The sequence below is a fragment of the Mustela nivalis genome (genome assembly GCF_964662115.1).
Source record: "Mustela nivalis genome assembly, chromosome: 9".
Taxonomy (NCBI): Eukaryota; Metazoa; Chordata; class Mammalia; order Carnivora; family Mustelidae; genus Mustela; species Mustela nivalis.
This window is the reverse complement of record NC_139028.1, coordinates 23,449,420-23,467,448: the sequence shown is the minus strand read 5'-3', so window position 1 is coordinate 23,467,448 and position 18,029 is coordinate 23,449,420. Positions and strand designations below refer to the sequence as shown.

Genomic DNA, 18,029 nt, shown 5'->3' with positions numbered 1-18,029 from the left:
GGGTTTGTCTAAGGGCAACGACTAGGGAGAGGTAGAGAAACACGTTGGCACCAGGACACCCGCCTTCCCGGCCAGGGATCTGGTCTTAGCCTGTTGCCTCTCCACTTGCTCATCCTTCCCGGGGCAGCAGGCAGCACTGGCCCTGGGTCCCTGGGTCTTCCCACAATTCTCCACACAGGCTCAGGCTGCTTTCCTGGGACCAGGAAGTGAACAGGCTCAGTTCGAAAAACTTCCTGATGAGCCAGCATCCCTTGCTCACGCAACTGTAGGACTGTCTAGCCAAGACCTGGTTGCAACTCCCAGTTGCACCAACTGGCTTGAGGCTTCCCAGCCGGGGCTTCACCAAGGGCAGCAGCTCATCCTTTGCTCTCGGCATCTGCCAACCCCTTCTTTGTACCATACCAGGTTGCTCCTACACAACCACCCTTTCTTCCCTTCTCCACACCCTCTGCCGCCCATTTCCTCCCAGTTAGTCACAGTGAGGTCACACTCAGCCTCTGGGTCCCAGGCCTCTCCCTGAGGATGGCGTGTGTGCTGGGAGCGGAGAGCGGAGAGAATGTAGAGAAGGATGCAGCAGGGCATCATGGGAAAGATGGGCTCTGGTGTCCAAGGGATGTGGGTTCGTGTCCTAGCTCTGCCGGTTGTCCAGTCATGTGACCTTCAGCACATCAGTTAATCTCCCAAATCCTTTGCCCAAAAAAAAGGTGGGGCTGCCTGGGAGGCCCCTTCCTCACCTGTCCAATGAGGATACTAACCTATGGTTTAGAGCGAGAATTTGATGAGATAAAGTACCCAAAGCCCCTTGCATAGAGCGTGGCAGACAGCGAATGTTGGTTTACTTCCCTCCTGGTGACGTGTGGAGGTATGACCATCAATGCAGTGGCTTGAGAGATCCTGGGGCCCCCCCATAGGTCTGCGGGGAGCCAGAATGAATGTGAAGCTGTGGGTGTCCGTGTCGGATGGCACTGAGGGACAGAGTGGCAGGTAGCAGGGAGGAGCCTTGGGGGGGGGGGCATGGAGGGGGCATGGATGTATACACGCGTGAACGGAGGAGTGCTCTGGCGTAAGAGTATAAAGCAGTGTGACCCGGCTGAGCCTCTTTCTCCAAAATTCCCCTGTTCTTGAAAGGAGAGATCTGTCATGTCTGTTCTTGTCAGTAATGAGAAATCCAAAAAGCCTTTCCAGGGGAGGGAGGAGGGAATAACCCATCCCCATGCTAAGTGAAGCAAACTCAAGTGAGGCCCACTCCTGGCAGAAGCCAGCACACTTTCTCCTGCCTGCTGGAGAAACCACACCCCCAAAGATGTTCAAAGGGTCAGGGGCCTCTCTGGAGGCTGCCTAGGGCCAGAGGGGCTGCCCCCAGCCTTGTCCCAAGCACAGAGGTTTCTCAAGCTTCCAAAAGATCACATAGGCACTTCAACCCACTGGGCCTGTGGAGCAGGCCACCTCCGGCCTGGGCTGGTGTGGTCACATCTCGGTGTGGAATGAACTCCTCCCCATGCATCCTCTCCTAAGGGCCTGGGACCCCGAGGGGGTGCGCATGGGGGTCCCAGGCTGCCATCCTGCCTTCTCAGAGTGGAAAGCACAGCGCACAGGACCCATCCCAGCCTGCTTAGGACTCTCCTTCAGGATCCCAGAATCCTTGGGAATCTCCTCCATCCTCCCGCCCTGAAAGCAAACCTGGCAACACTATCCCTGAGAGAAGAATGTGTCTCATATGCGAAGACCATGGCTGAGAAGCTGATTCTACTGTCTTTTTCCCTTGGTGGCTCTTCCGGTGTTTCATAAACCAAGTTGGCGGCACGTCCTTCCTTGTAGCTACGTCTGAAACCTCTGCTTTAGACCTCGCGTACAGAGAGAGTCATTGGCCTCCACTGGTCAGCCAACTTCCACAGTGAACAAAACGCAGAAAGGGCCTGCCTGAGAGGTTCTGGCTTTGGACTCCAGATTATTGTTCTCTCTGACCATGAAGGATAGACCCAGAAAGGACCCAGCCCTTTAGGAAACATTAGTAGTGACTTTGAATCACTATAGATAAAGGAGTCTAATCTCCCTCTCCCCATGCTATGCTCCTCCAGGGAAGAGATCCTGTCTTAATTTTCTTTGTATTCCCACACCTGGCATAGTACCCCTGCCCTACCCACCTTGGCCAAATTTAGGAAATTGATTAAATTTTCAGCGGAGAAAACTCAGACCACCTTCGCTTTCCTCTCCCCAACACACCCTCCCACATCTGCTGGGGCAACACGCCCGGTCCCACCTCAGACTGTCACCTAAACTTGGACGCAAAATATCAGCAAGAAGGAAACAATGATTCTCCAAAGCCCCTCCCACACACATTGGATCTTCTGTCGTCCCATCACACTCTTCTCTGCCCGACAGAGTCCTGCTCACCCTTTCGAGCTAAATTCAAATATTACCTCCTCCATGAAGCCTACCCTGATCTCCCAGGGAAAATGAACTCTTTCCTCTTCTGTTGGACACCAGGCTTTCTACACACCTCTAGCAAAGCAGGGATGCCAGTGTAATATGATTATTCCCTGAGGAGTCTCTTTCCTTCCCTCTCCCTCTCCTTCTCTCTCTCTCTCCCTCTCCCCATGCTACGCTCCTCCAGGGAAGAGATCCTGTCTTAATTTTCTTTGTATTCCCACACCTGGCATAGTACCCCTGCCCTACCCACCTTGGCCAAATTTAGGAAATTGATTAAATTTTCAGCGGAGAAAACTCAGACCACCTTCGCTTTCCTCCCCCCAACACACCCTCCCACATCTGCTGGGGCACCACGCCCTGTCCGAGCCCTGTCCCTCAGTTTCCCTCCAGCCCCTGATCTCAAGGGGAAAATCCTCTCCCTCTGCTCCATCCTTCCCTTCACATCCGTCCATCTCACACCCTGTCCAGCACCACCTGCCTCCACCCGAAGCCTGCCCAGACTAACTCAAACCCCACACAACTCGGTTTTCTTCAAAGATGCCAAGCTTGTGTCTACACTGACCCCCACCCCCACCCAGAGCCAGATTATATAATTTGTCCCGGGCCCTCTTGTTCTGTTCCTCCTGTTTGGTTCCTTGTCTTCCCCTTTCAGTCATAGTTCCCTGAGGGTCCCAGGTCCTTCATCCTTGGTACCTCCATACAGTCCTCTCCGTACAACTGGTCCACGCGGACCAACTCACTCAAGAGGAAACTCAGACTAAACACCATGATGGGAAGAGAGCTGTGGTCTCAGATTCTGCATCACATCAGGCTAGAATTCAACCCTAAGCAAATGCTCCATTTGTTAGCACTCTATGTTGATAGGGTAGCGGAGACCCCAACATTAGATTGTGGCCTGGGGCAGGGGCTGGACAAAAGGCTCCTTCCAAGCCAGAAAGCTATTGACCCTATGAATAAATACCTTGACATAATCTTCTTCTATCTCCCACACCTGATGTGGTCTAAGTGGCCGCCCCCCCCCTACCCATTTGTAGAATATATAAATATATTCCCCCCACCCCCATTTATAGAATAAAGGTTTTGTTTCTGAAACACCTTACCTGCCTGTTGAAATCTAGGCCATTTCGGTCATTTCCTGAAAGAGATAAAAATGAAAATATATGAGTTGCTAGCAGAGTTAGAGGAGAGTTAGAGGGAAATGGCGATGAGGGGAGGGGATTGTCTAGATTTTTGAAAAAGAACACCCGCTTCCCCTGCAGCCAGGATCCTCCTACTTATCCTGTTTCCTGGAGAGGTCTTTGGAAACTCTTCTCCAGGGAGGTGGATTACCAGGAAGACTGACTAGTCGGAGGTCACCCAGAGTCACCCGGGATTGTACTTGACATCCCGGAGTGTGTGTTCTGCTGCTCTCCCTCAGACAGAGCACAGACTGTCGTGGCTAAGCAAGGAATGACCAGCCGAGGGTCCTCAGCCCAACACAGTTGCCCCATCTTGACCCTCCTAGAGAGAGGACACCTAAGTCATGTCATTGAGGCAGGTGTCTGTCTTTGCTTCCCCCGCTCTGGCTTTCATTTCTTGTCTGTTCATCTCTTTCCTTTCACAATGGAACAAGTTATGGTGGGACAAGTAAGTGTGTGCTTAACAGAGGAAAATATTTGGTACAGAAAAAGTATAAAGCAGCAGAAAAATCACTTTGCTGAGGGGCAGCTGTAATTCATATTTTTGTATATTTTATGGTCTCTTCTTATGCTTGTTTTTCCTCACTGATACTCACTGCCCTGTATAAATTTCACCCGGCTTTTCCCAGTGAACATCATTAATATATCCCCTATACTATTAAGGGGCACCATAAATCTTTTTTTCCTCCTATGCTTGCAAACATCGTTTTTAATGGTTCCCTAATATTCCCTTCTGGGGACTGTAATTTGCTTAAATATATACCTATTGTTTGGGGACTTGCTTCCATTGTTAGCTCCAATAGTTTCCTTTTCTGTAACTCTCTATGGCTGTGGGGCGCCTGGGTGGCTCAGTCAGTTAAGTATCTGCTTTCGGCTCAGGTCAGGATCCCTGTGGCCTAGGATCAAGCCCCTCATTGGGCTCCCTGCTCAGTGGAGATCCTGCTTTTCCCTCTACCTCTGCCTGCTCCTCCCCCTGCCTGAACTCTCTCCCTCTCACTCTCTCTCTGTCAAATAAATAAAATCTTAAAAAACAAAAACCAAAAAACCTTTCTATGGCAAAAGCCACCAAACAAGCTTCCTTTGTGTGCCATGGCTGCTGGTTCTGCAATAGCATTTACTAAACACCATACACTCAGAGCCTAGCAGCAGGATTAGTTTAGTACGTAACAGGAGTTCAAAATATACTGGTTGAATGAAAGAATAAATGAACAAGCGAATGAATTCAGAACTTTCAATCAGAAAATTCTTTTGCTTTTCATTGCATCTTCAATAACTTAGGAATAAAGTCTCCATTTCTTAACACAACACTCAATGCCCCATAGAACTGTCCCTCAGGATCTGGCATATTCCCTCCCAGGTACCCAGAGGTCATGCACAAACACACCAAGACTGTCCTGTTTCCACACCTCTGTGCACCACGCCCTTTCACAGAGTTGGTTGGTCCCTCTCTGCTCTGGACCCCAGGAGCCCCCACTACCACCACATGGCACATGATGGGACTCCTTTTTTGTGGGCCTCTCTCTCCCACTAGACTATGAGTTCCATGAAAGGGGGGACATGACATCCATTCTCAGTGGCCATCATGGTTTCTAACACAGCCCAGTGTCTCAAGAAATGCTGGTAGAAGAATGAATGGGATCTAAGAGAATCCTCTGGAGATTTAACTTAAGTCCCCTTGCTCTGTTCTGTTCTAAATGAGGACGGGGAAACGTGTCCCTTCCTGCATGGTTGTGAGGGCACCAGCAAGATGAGAGCAGGAGATGAAGAGGGGGGGTGGGTCATGAGAAGGGCTTACAGAGAGACACAGATTGACCTCCTCTGGATAGCAGTCTGATTTTGAGATCGATTAATATATAAAATCAGCAAGGGGAGCTAAAGGTAGGAAGGACTCACAGTCTGAAAGCAGTTGCACATAGAAAGATAGACCTAAAGGTAAAATTGCTTTTATCTTTTTTTTAATTGAGGTGTAACTGACATACAATATTAGTTTCAGGCGAACCACGTGATTCAACGTTTGTATACATTGTGAACTACCCAATCACCACAGTACTTCTAGCAAACATTCACCACCGTCCATGGTTACAAAGTTTTTTTCTTGCAATGAGAATTTTTAAGATCCACTCTCTTAGCAACTTTCAAATATGCAATCCAGTGTTATTAACTATAGTCACCATGCTGTTCATTACATCCCCAGGACTTATTTTATAACAGGAAGTTTTGACACCTTTTATCCATTTCACCTATCCCCCCCCCCCCCCCCCGACCTCTGGCAACCACCAATCTGTTCTCTAAATTTATGAGCTTGTTTTTCGGGTTTTTTTTTCCTTGTTTCATTGCTTGCTTTTTAGATTTCACATATAAGTGAGATCATATGGTATTTATCATTCTATGATTTATTTCACTTAGCATAATGCTCTCAAGTTCTGTCCATGTTGTCAAAAATGGCAAGATTTCATTCTTTTTCATGGCCAAATAATGTTCCAGATTCCATGCTATGTGTATATACACATATACACGGCATATTTTCTTTACTTATTCATCTACCAGTGGACACTTTGCTTGTTTCCATGTTTTGGTAATTATAAATAATACTGCATTGAACATGGGAGGGCAGAAATCTTTTTGAGGTAGTGTCTTCACTTTCTTTGGATCAATACCCAGAAATGGAATTGCTAGATAATCCAGGTAGTCCTAGATTTTATTTTTAAGGAGCTTTTACCTTAAAAAAAAAAAAAAAAAGTCCTTCCATGACATTGTAAAGTTGGCCTAATAAGGAGTAATTCTAAAACCTGACAAAAAAGCAAATTCATTCATTCAACATGCATTTACTCAGCCCACACCAGGTACCAGGCACTGTTCTTGGTGCTGGGAATACAATCCTGGAGAAGACAGCAGAAGTCCCTGACTTCTCTTGGAGTTGAAGAGACATAAAAGGAATAAGAAAACAAATATAGAAGTTCACTTAGAGATAATTACTGTGGAGAACAATAATACTTTGTCAGGGGAAGGGTGTGTTAGAGGCTCTTCATAAGCAGGTGGTCTGGGAAGGTCACTGAGGTGAGGTGACGATTTCACTCTATGAAGTGAGGACCCAACCTTTCGAAGGTCTGAGGAAGATCATTCCAAACAGAAGTATCAGGACCGAAGGCAAGAGCAGGCTTGCATGCTGAGGAATGGTAATGAGGCTGGTATGGCTGAAGAATGGGGTAATCAGGGGCAAGATGACGTGCATCTGGCAGATGGGTTGTGGTGAAAGCTGAAGGACGACAGGAAGTGATAGAGGGTTTGAGCAGAGTTGTCACACGATCTAACTTCAGTGCTTAAACCTGTGGTGAGGAGCTGGTAGGGGGTTAGAGAGCAGGAAGCAAGACCAGTTGAGAGGCATTACAGTGACCCCAATGAGAAAGGGCAGTGGAGTGGGAGGGACAGTAACAGTGGAGGTGGTGAGAAGAGCCTGGATTTAGAATGCATTTTGAATTGAGAGCCGACAGCACTGACTGATGGATGAGAGGTGCGGCACAAGGAAGGAGAGGAATCAAGGATGACTTCTAGGGTTTGAGGTTTCTCGACGGAATAATTGGTGGTGCCATTACCAGAGACGGGGGGACTCAGGGAAGAGTAGGCTGTTGGTAGAATGTCAAAAGCTATGTTTTTGAATGAGGTAAGTTCGAGGTGCCAGTGAGATATCCCAGGAGAGGAGAAGAAGTGAGTTTGGACTCAGAAGAGGTGTGAGGTCAGTAGTATAATGTGGGTGGTTACCCACTTATAGGTTGCATTTGAAGCCACAAGACTCCACCAGGTTACAAAGGAACTGAGTCCAGAAGAAGAAGAAGAAAGAAAAGTCCAGGCTGGTATGAGGAGGAGGAGCCAGAAAAGGGGCAGAGAAAGAGTGGGCCCTCGAGTAGGAGGAAGACCAGTCAAGCGTGGTGACTGGGAGATAAGAGATGTTTCCAGAAGGAGGTAATAATACAGTGAGAGAAACAGTGGAGGGCCAAAATGATTGGACTTGGAGGAGGTCATCAGCTTTGTGGACAGTTAAAGAAGGTCTTCTCTTTTGATTACTGTGAATGCAATTATCATGTTGTTTATGAGAACCACAAAATGGAAAAGATGAGCAAGCAGAATTTGGAGTTTAATTTTAAAACTCACCAGCCAACAAAATGAACAATATTTCTTGCCTAGAGGTTTATCCATGGCCTTTCTCAAGAGGCCTCTTACCATGAGGTTGCACCTGCTGCACTTGGAGCCTGGGGAGGACATTTCTTCTCATCAAATTCATTCTTAACCTGCATTGGTATCTATACCTAGTCCTCCTTGAATCCCAACTAAGTGAATGAGGTACCTGGTTGGCCAGACCCTCCCAAGGACCCCAGCCCCACGACACTCCAACAGAGCTTTGATGGCTCTATAGCTCAGTGCTGGGCACTTAGGAAGGGCTCATCTCTCCAAAGCAATTCCTGTTCCGTTCTGATTCCACTGCTAATGCTCTAGATTGAGAGATGACTAGTGAGCCATTCCCGGGACTTGATTTACTCATCGAGTAAAGTAGGTGCTCCTCTTTCGCAGAGAAAGGAGAGGATGTAGTAATCATATTAGATGAAATAGTGGTCCACAAGCATCAGAAATTTCTTTCTTTTTAAAAAACGTTATTATTATTTATTTATTTTTATTAACATAGAATGTATTACTTGTTTCAGGGGTACAGGTCTGTGATTCATTAGTCTTACACAATTCACAGCTCTCACCATAGCACATACCTTCCCCAATGTCCAGCACCCAGACGCCTCATCCCTCCTACCCACCTCCTCTCTGGCAACTCTCATTTTGTTTCCTGAGATTAAGAGTCTCTTATGGTTTGTCTCCCTCTCAGGTTTCATCTTGTTTCCCCTATGATCCTGTCTTGTTTCTCAAATTCTTCTTATCAGTGAGATCATATGATAATTGTCTTTCTCTGATTGACTTATTTTACTCAGCATAATACCCTCTAGTCCCATCCACATTGTTGTAAATGGCAAGATTTTGGGGTTTTTGATGATTGCATAGTATTCCAGTGTGTTTATATACCACATCTTCTTTATCCATTCATCTGTTGATAGACATCTGGGCTCTTTCCCTAGTTTGGCTACTGTGGACATTGCTGCTATAAACATTGGGGTGCACGTGCCCCTTCAGATCACTACATTTGTATCTTTGGGGTAAATACCCAGTAGTGTAATTGCTGTCATAGTGTAGTTCAATTTTCAACTTTTTGAGGAAGCTCCATCCTGTTTTCCAGAGTGGCTGCACCAGCTTGCATTCCCACCAACAGTGTAGGAGGGTTCCCCCTTCTCCGCATCCTTGCCAACATCTGTCATTTTCTGACTTGTTAATTTTAGCCATTCTGACTGGTGTGAGGTGGTATCTCACTGTGGTTTTGATTTGTATTTCCCTGATGCTGAGTGATGTAGAGCACTTTTTCATGTGTCTGGTGGCCATTTGGATGTCTTCTTTGATTGGATTTCTTGATTGGATTATTGTTCTTTGGGTGTTGAGTTTGATAAATTCTTTATAGATTTTGGATACTAGCTCTTTATCTGATATGTTATTTGTGAATATCTTCTCTTATTCTGTCAGTTGCCTTTTGTTGTTTTTTTTTTTTTAAAGATTTTATTTATTTATCAGAGAGAGAGAGGGAGCGCGAGTGAGCACAGGCAGACAGAGTGGCAGGCAGAGGCAGAGGGAGAAGCAGGCTCCCTGCCGAGCAAGGAGCCCGATGTGGGACTCGATCCCAGGACACTGGGATCATGACCCGAGCCAAAGGCAGCTGCTTAACCAACTCAGCCACCCAGGCGTCCCTGCCTTTTGGTTTTGTTGACTGCAGAAATTTATTTCTAATTTATTTCTTATTTCTTATTTCTACCCCTTTTCAGTACTCTGTGGAGTGTACTTGGAAACAGCCTGGACTTGAAGTCAGAGGACTGAAGTTCAAGCCTTGGTTCCATCACCCCCAGGCAGTTTGGTCAAGACAGGTAGCGCCAATTTTTAGGCTTCTCAATGGCATAAGGTTGTAATTCTCATTCCAGCCATTTTCCAAGAATATAGTAAAGCTCAAATGACAGAAAGTGGGTGACCATGCTTTCTGAGCTGGGAGGCACTACCCAGTTGTAGAGCTGGGCTCCAGACATCCTGGGCTCTACCCAGACTGAGCCTGGTCTTATGTTAGGGACTTTGCATGTGCTGTGTCCTTTTCTCCCTAGAAAGACTAAGACCAAACTCAAATATCACATCCTCCATGAAACTTACCCAAAGCCAAATAAGGGATTTTCTCTGTGTTTCCACACCTCTTATTTATATCTCTTATTGCATATATCCCATTTATTAGACCAAGTGGTTCATGTGTTTGCTGCTCTCAAGAAATCATGAGCTTCTAGAGGCCAGGGTTATTAAAAGTCGTATTCATTTTGTCCCTCAAGTGCCTAAAAGTGTCCAGTATGCAGTAGGTGTTGAATGACCATGGGTTTGATCCAAATGACTAAGGAAATTCTCCAAAAACAAATCTTTGATTCTAACCTGAGAAAGTCACAAGTACCACCATCTGCCAAAACTTTGAACACATCACACTTCCAGGCCCTGGGTCCCTCTTTGGAAGGTGGCAGCCACTTGCAGGAAAAAACAAAGCTGGACAGACACACAGAAGGAAGAACTGGAAGGACACTAAAGCCCAAACTCAGAGGGGAAGCACCTTACAGAGGACACACAGCCTCAGAGAACTTGAATCAAGACCAAAGTTTGATTTCTCAACTCCTATACTCATACGGTGTTCCCAATAGACACTGCATGGGACATCTGGCTGGCTCAGTTGGCATAGCATGTGACTCTTGATCTTGGGGTTTTGAGGTCCAGCCCCATGTTGGGTCTAGAGCTTACATTAACAAAAAAAAAAAAAAAAAAAAAAAAAAAAAAAGGCACTGCATCCAGTGGGACACACAGAAACCAAGGGTTTGACTTTGATCAACAGCTTAGGTAAATAAATGCTGATCGAATTTGGAAGTGATTCAAAGCAGGGAGGGAGATTAATGCAGAAAACTGGAGGACAGAATCAGGATTAGAAACTATTTTGGCATGTTCTAATAGGAAGCCAAAACCAACAAGGTAAAATGTAACAGGAATAAATGTAAGATCCTGTGCTTCAGTTAAACAAAACCAACTGTAGATATAAAAGGGAAGGCTGAACTTATACTCAGAAATGGTTAAGATGGTATATTTTATGTTTAAATTTTATGTTTTTTTGTTTAACTTTTATGTTATTTTTTTTTACCTCAACAAAATGAAACAGAAAAAAAGTAAACTAGGGATTTTTTTTTTTTCCAACTAGGGAATTCTGTTTTAACAAATATACTAGCCCAGAACTCTGCTTTTCTACTTTATGTTGGGTAGTCCATTAAAGTAGTCAAATTGCCCGGAGTAATACCTAACTAGAAGACTGTCTGCTACAGGGGACCCAGCAATCCCACTTTGGGGTCTATCTCCAAAGGAAATGAAAACAATGTTATTAAGGACATATCTGCAACCCCATGTTCACCATGGCAATATTCACGATAACCAACATACAGATACAACGTGTGTCCATTGATAGGTAAATAGATAAAAAAGATGTTGTTTATTTAAACACACACGCAGGGGCACCCAGGTGGCTCAGTTGGTTAAGCAACAACCTTTGGCTCAGGTCATGACCCCAGGGTCCTGGGATCGAGTCCCACATAGGTCTCTCTATTTGGTGGGGAGTCTGCTTCTCCCTCTCCCTCTGCCCCTCCTTCCCTGGCTCATGCTTTCTTGCAAATAAATAAGTAAATATGTAAAATCCTTGAAATATATACAATCTTTAAAATGAATATATAAAATCACACAGATTATTTATTCTACACACACTGGAATATTACTCAGCCATGAGAAAAAAAGGAAATCCTGCCATTTGTGACAGCATAGATGGATCTTGTGGGCATTATGCTAAGTGAAATAAGACTTAGATCATAAGTCTTAATAAAAGACTTAATAAGATAAGACATAAAAACACAAGTATTGGGGCGCCTGGGTGGCTCAGTGGATTAAGCCGCTGCCTTCGGCTCAGGTCATGATCTCAGGGTCCTGGGATCGAGTCCCGCATCGGGCTCTCTGCTCAGCAGGGGGCCTGCTTCCCTTCCCCTCTCTCTGCCTGCCTCTCTGCCTACTTGTGATCTCTCTCTGTCAAATAAATTAAAAAAAAAAAAAACACAAGTATTACACGGTATCACCTACATGTGGAATCTCAAAACAATTTTTTTTAAAAAAGTCAAACTCCTAGAAACAGAGTGTGAGAGAGTAGGAAAGTGGTTGCCAGAGGCTGATGGCTGGGGGGGACAGGAATGAGGTTGGTGAAAGGCTACAAACGCTCAGCTTTAAGACGAATAAAGTCTGAGGCTATCATACAGAGCACGGTGACTAGAGTCGATAGCTCTCGACTGTATAATGGAAATTTGCTGAGAGTAGAACTGAGACGTTCTCTCACATACCAAAAAAACGTAAATAGGTGAGGAGACAGATGTAAACGTTAACCAGATGGAGGGGATCGTGTCCCAGTGTGTACGCATATCAAATCAGCATGACGTACCCTGTGAATATCTTACAATTTTATCGATCACTGGCACGTCAATAAAGCTGAAAGAAAAAAAAAAGAAACCATACCACATGCTACAATGAGAAGTCTCATAAAAAGCTTTTACAATAATAGCAATAACCCCCTTCAAACTACATCAGCAATAACCATAGCTGATACATATCGTGACCAGTAATTCAGGCGTGCAGAATATCGGGCATTTTGCCACTGAAATGTCTATCCTCTGTATGTTACATTTTTTTAAAAAATTTTTATTTATTAATTTGACAGAGAGAGAGATCACAAGTAGGCAGAGCAGCAGGCAGAGAGAGAGGGGAAGCAGGCTCCCTGCTGAGCAGAGAGCCCGATGTGGGCCTCAATCCCAGGACCCTGAGATCATGACCTGAGCTGAAGGCTCAGGCTTAACCCACTGAGTCCCCCAGGCGCCCCTCTATGTTACATTTTGAGAATGGCCGAATCTCTGAAAGAAACCAGATATGCCTCCTCTGCCAAAAAAAGAAAAACAAAAACGAAGATAGAATTCTCATTTCTGTTGTTGGCAGACATGATTTGGAAATAAACCTTTTGAGGAGGGGACACGAGGGGAGACTGGCATTAAGAGCATCCCCCGTGGAAAAGAAACCACAGAAAGGGAGATTCTGAGCTGGCCAGAGCTCAATATTAGCCCAAAATGGGTGACACGGGTGTAGTGTCGTTGCTTAAAAAGCCAAGGCGGTCTTGCGCGTTAATGGAGATGCAGATCAAGGCAGACTCCTGAGTGATAGCATTGTGCCTAGGACAGAGCGTCAGTTTGGAAAAGGGATGAACCAGGCTGATGAAAACTGGGATGCAGAGCATGAGGACCAAGACGGAAAGGGGCCCAGATGTCACACCAGATGAGGAAAGGAGATTCGGTAGAGACAACAATACGTGCCTTTACATAAAACCTTCATGGCATTGCCAGGAGAATTAGATGAGAAATTCATTTTACGTCCGATAATGGTATTGTAGTTAAGAAAGAAAAGATCCTTCTGTTTTACAGCTGCAACCTTGCCATATTTAGGATGGAATTGTTGCGATGTCTAGAATGTATAAGAAAATATTCCAGCTGCAGGAAGAGCAGACGTGTGATGGGTGTTGAGAGTAAGCGATGAGGGTATGGGGGCTCATTGTATTCATCTCTATTGTCACAAGTGTTTGAAAATGCCCACAAGGAAAAGTTGAAAAGGAAAAAAAAAAAAGGATTTCAGAAACAAATGGATGAAGCAAGTGTGGCGAGATCTTGACAGTTACTAAATCCAGGCGATGGGTACATGGCTGCTCATTACCTGTTTTCTAGCTTTTCCACGCGTCTGAGGTTTTGCAAAATAAAAAAATTGTATAAAAACAATTCAACGAGAGAACATTGGAAAGCACTTGGCACGGTGCCTGGTGCATAGTAAGTGCTTAAATAAGTTTCAGTGGACTTTTCCTTCCTTTCCAAATATTGGCATGGAAGTGCACGGGACGTAGCCTGCAGCAGCTGAGAACAAGAGTGGGGCCACTGGCGAAGCTGCTGGAAAGCAGGCTTCATCGCAGTAGGAGGAAGAATTTTGTGAAAAGCGGATGTGTTCAGCAGTGAAACTTCACAGTTTCACAACGTGAGGGCTCCCCATTGCGAGGAATATTCAACCAGGGGCTGCTCCTGTTTCCAGGGATGCTACAGAAGTGGTTTTTGAATTGAGCGACAATTTGATGACATCAAGAGGGGGATTTCAGGGAACCTCTAACATTCCTTCCATCTCTGAAGTCTTTCCACTCAATGCAGCTGGTTGAAATGCACCAGGGTTTTTTCTCCCCTCCCGGAAACCGTCCCTGTCTGCAGCATAGGCAGAAGGAGACACACAAAGGACCAATGAGCTCTTCTAACCACTTCCCTCTGTCCTGTTTGTTCTGCACACAAACAAAAAATAAAGACACAGAAGGAAGGGGGGAGGGCAGAAAGGGCTCCAGAAGGTGGCTTTAGAATTCCCCCATTTGGAGGTCTTGGGAGCAAATGGGTGAGATCTATGCCAAGCTGGGAGGGCCACCCCGCTGGGGTCTCTCCAAGCTTCTTTGGGTTCTCATGGCCCCCTGGCAATCTCTGGGCCATGAGGCTTCCAGAAAGAAAGCGGGAGGAGAGCCAACACCTTGAAACGCTGGGTCATGTGCCTCAGGGAGACCTCAGGAGATCATGGGGGCAAGTTCCTTACCTTTGGGAAGATGAAACATTATTATTCACCCCCATTTCACAGATGAGGAGACTGAGTCTCAGCGAGGTTAGGTGACTGGTATGACCCATCAGGACCCCAGGGGGCCAACAACAGACACTGGGAGCTGCACCAGCACCAGCCCTCTGAGTTCCCACCTCAGAGCAGCAGAGCCTGCTGATTTGCATAGCTTTGGCAGAACGGGGATGTGAGTCTGCCTGGGGAGCAATTCTCTGGGTGAGGGAGGTGGGAGCACAGGAACAGAGAACTGTCCCAGCAGGATTTTTCACTTCTGCCTGGTAAACAATGCAGGGTGCTCGGCAATGGGGCTGAACCTCTCCCAGTTCTGGATGGCTTCTCTTCTCACCAGCTCTGCACCCAGTATAACCCAGTAAGACTTCCAGGACCACTTTATGACCACTTGGCAGTCCCAGGTGGGGACTTCCTGGGGAAGCCAAGATTAGAGCTCCCAGGACCTTGGAAACTGCTAGGCAGCCGGCTCCCAGAGCAAACCAGGGGAGACTTCCCGGCACGGGCATTAGGCATTTAAACCAGTCAAAGCAGGGTTTTTTCTCCCCCCAGTGCCCCACAGACACCATGCCCACCTTTTTTGTTACTTGAGATTCCTCCAAGGAACTGGCAGTGTTGCCTAATGGTCAGAGTTCTATACAGAGAACACGTGGGAAACTGAGCTTGAGGGCTGCTGCCAAGGCTGTTCTACGCTGGACTTGGGACAGGAGGCTTAATCTCCGCAGCCTTCAATTTCCCTTCAATATTAAAATAAAAAATTCTGTCTGCATTCCTGCCATCTCCTTCGTAGGGGTGAGGAAATGCCCAGGGGGGAGCCTGAGGAGAACCCCCTGAAAACCCCAGAAGAATGGGATGCAGGACCTGGGATGGAGAGGAGACAGAGCCCTAGCTCAGGGGTCGGGACAGTTCTGACTCCCAGTTCCCCACTAGCTCGGTGTCCTCGGTCGTCACTTTACCTCTGGGGGTAGAGGGAGCAAAGGCAGACATGCGTGTGGGGGCAAGCCAAGCCCAGGGAAGCACCACAAATGCATCACTGCACCGTGTTCCTTGTCCTAATGTCCCTGCTTTGGTGACAGCCGCTGATGGTCAGAAAGAGCTGTCCTGAAGAAATCCCTGTGCCACTCCAGGACAGGACGATCCCTCTTAGGTCCCCCTGACCTCCAGCCATGTGTGGAGCTGGGAATGCTCAGGATTTAAACTCCTTCCTCTCTACCCCAAGGAAGAGCCACAGAGCAAACCTTTCAGGGATTCCTGGTGACATGGCCCAGGTGAGCGACCTGACGCCTGTTCTCCCCACACACACTTGTGAGATTGAACCCTGAAGCCTTGTTTTCTGGTCCCTTCCCACAGATCCAGAGCCTGGGGCCGAGCCATGGAGGACACAAGGGGCTCCACGGCACCCCCTTAGCTGGAAGGGAAGCCCAGCTTCCTCTGCCCTCTGTCATGATGTTCTTTGATAAATGAAAGGCTCAGCATACGGTCTTCTCATCTTTTAGGCCCTAGAATCCCCACTGCTTCTCAGCCTGAGAGGTAGATGGGACTCCCCAGGGCTCCCCCACAGGGCCCCCTCACCTCCTGCTGGCCCAAAGGGGACAACACTGTCAGAAATCACACTGAAGGAGCATCCGGGTGAACGCACCACGTTCCAGAAAAACAGGCCAGGGACTCAGGCCCCTGCGGCAAGGAATGCGGCCAGAAGAGCCAGGTCCCCGCCAAAGTCTCAACTCGTAGTCCCCTGAGCCTGGAAAACAAAACTCCAGCTCCAAGGGAAGAACTCTGTGAGCAAGCCAAGGTTCTGGTGGCCCTCGTGGGCACATTTCAGAGAATCTCCTTGCCTGTGATTTTTTGATCAGAAGTATTTCAGGCTTAAGAGGAATAGAGACTCCTAATGCTATCCCTGGCCTTTCCAGGTAAGGAAACTGAGTCCTGGAGAGGACGAGTGATGAGCTAAAGATCATACAGGTAAGAAGCTGCACAGCAGGAACCAATCCCCGGAGCTCCGATGCCCACCCTTGACTCTGCGCGAGACCCGTGGGGGTCAACTCCAGACCAGCAGCACTCTGCTCTTGGCCCAGCCCTGGGAAGGAAGAGGTTCAAAGAGCCTTAAGTACGGGAGACGGAGCAGCTCTATGCTAGCCCTCTTCCCAGAGCAGAGCGACGTGGATTGAGAAGAAAAGGAGGGGCTGCCCGAGGGGGCCTCACAGCTGGGCTTGGGCTCTCCTGCGTGCACACAGAGGTCCTTGTGCGGCTCAGAGGGGTGCATGCGTAGGAGGAAAGCTTGGACAAGAGATTCTATCTCACACTTGTGGAACAACTTACAGGTCCAAAATCTGCCACCAGGAGACTCTCATTTCATTCCTTCCTCACAGCTTTTTCTACAGACAAGGAAACCGAGGCTGGGTCCCAGCGCCAGAACTTGGGGTGGGGCGGGGGAGGGCAGGGGAAGGAACTTGGACCTCAAAGCTCTGGCCCCAGGGCCAGTGTCCTTGCCAACACACACTGATCACGGTGACATGCACCGGCTTTGCTCCTCTGCTGTGCTGTGCCTTTCCCCCTCCTGGTCGTTATTAGATCCCCATGCCACCGGCCTGTGAGGTCTACAGGGCTGGAGTGACAGCACTCTGGTTCCACCAGTGACTAGAGACTCAGAGAGGGTGGGGCTTGTTAGAGGTCACACAGCCCCCTACAGAGCCCAGAGCCCAGAGCCCACCAGCTTTCTCTCTGCTTTCCCTCCAGTAGAGTAAGGTCTTCCTCCCCTCTGCGGCTGGAGGGGCCACCTCAGAGGGAGGGGTGGTGAGGAGAGAGAGGGGAGAGGCTTAATGCAAAGAAAGGACATAACAAAAACAAAGGATAGAGAATACTGCCTCTGGGGTGGGGGGAAAGTGTTCCTAAAGAAACCTCCCTCTCACATCCCCACTGTGACCTTGGGAAAGTCATTCCCCTTCTCTGACCCCAGGCTCTCCCCCCATAAAACAGGAGAATAGGACTAGATCAGAGCATTTTCAAACATTTTGGCAGCAGAACACTGTTTTCAAATAATAAGGAATAATTAGTAGCTGACATTTATTGAGCATTTACTACGCACCAAGCTCTGTAGTAAACATTTTATACACATGCAGCATTTAACCCTTACAAGCACCCTATGAGTAGGTGCTTTCATTATCCCCATTTCACAGATGAGGAAAGGAGGCTCAGACGGGTTCATTGGCCTGCCCAAGATCCCTGATTAGCAAATCACTGGGCAGAAACTCAAGCCCAAGTCTGTCCACCGGGCAAGGCTGTCCGTACTACATCGCCCTATCTCCAGATGAAGCCTCATATGAGGTTGCTGTAGAAACTCGAAGGAAGGGCCTTTAGATTTTCCAGAACTAGTAATGTCATCTAATATCATGACACCTGGCCTGTGCCTTAGCACTGGTCCTGGAGGAGAGGGTCTCTCTACCTGCTCCTTCCCCTCCTCCTGACATTTCTCTCTTTTCTGAGAAATAAAGACGGGCTTGAGTCAGGAGCCATAGAAGAAGCCCTCAGGGCTAGAGGTCACTGACCCCTTTA

The 18,029-nt window shown here is 47.3% G+C and overlaps 1 protein-coding gene across 3 annotated transcripts in view; it reads right to left on the bottom strand.

The window, feature by feature from the left end:
* Positions 1-18,029, bottom strand: part of POU2F3 (POU class 2 homeobox 3) — a 76,685-nt gene that overhangs the window by 41,696 nt on the left and 16,960 nt on the right. For all 3 annotated transcript variants that reach the window (XM_082682530.1, XM_082682531.1, XM_082682532.1), the window contains exon 3: positions 3,531-3,565. In XM_082682530.1, the coding sequence (XP_082538656.1) occupies positions 3,531-3,565 (35 nt within the window). The remainder of the gene's footprint in view (positions 1-3,530; positions 3,566-18,029) is intronic.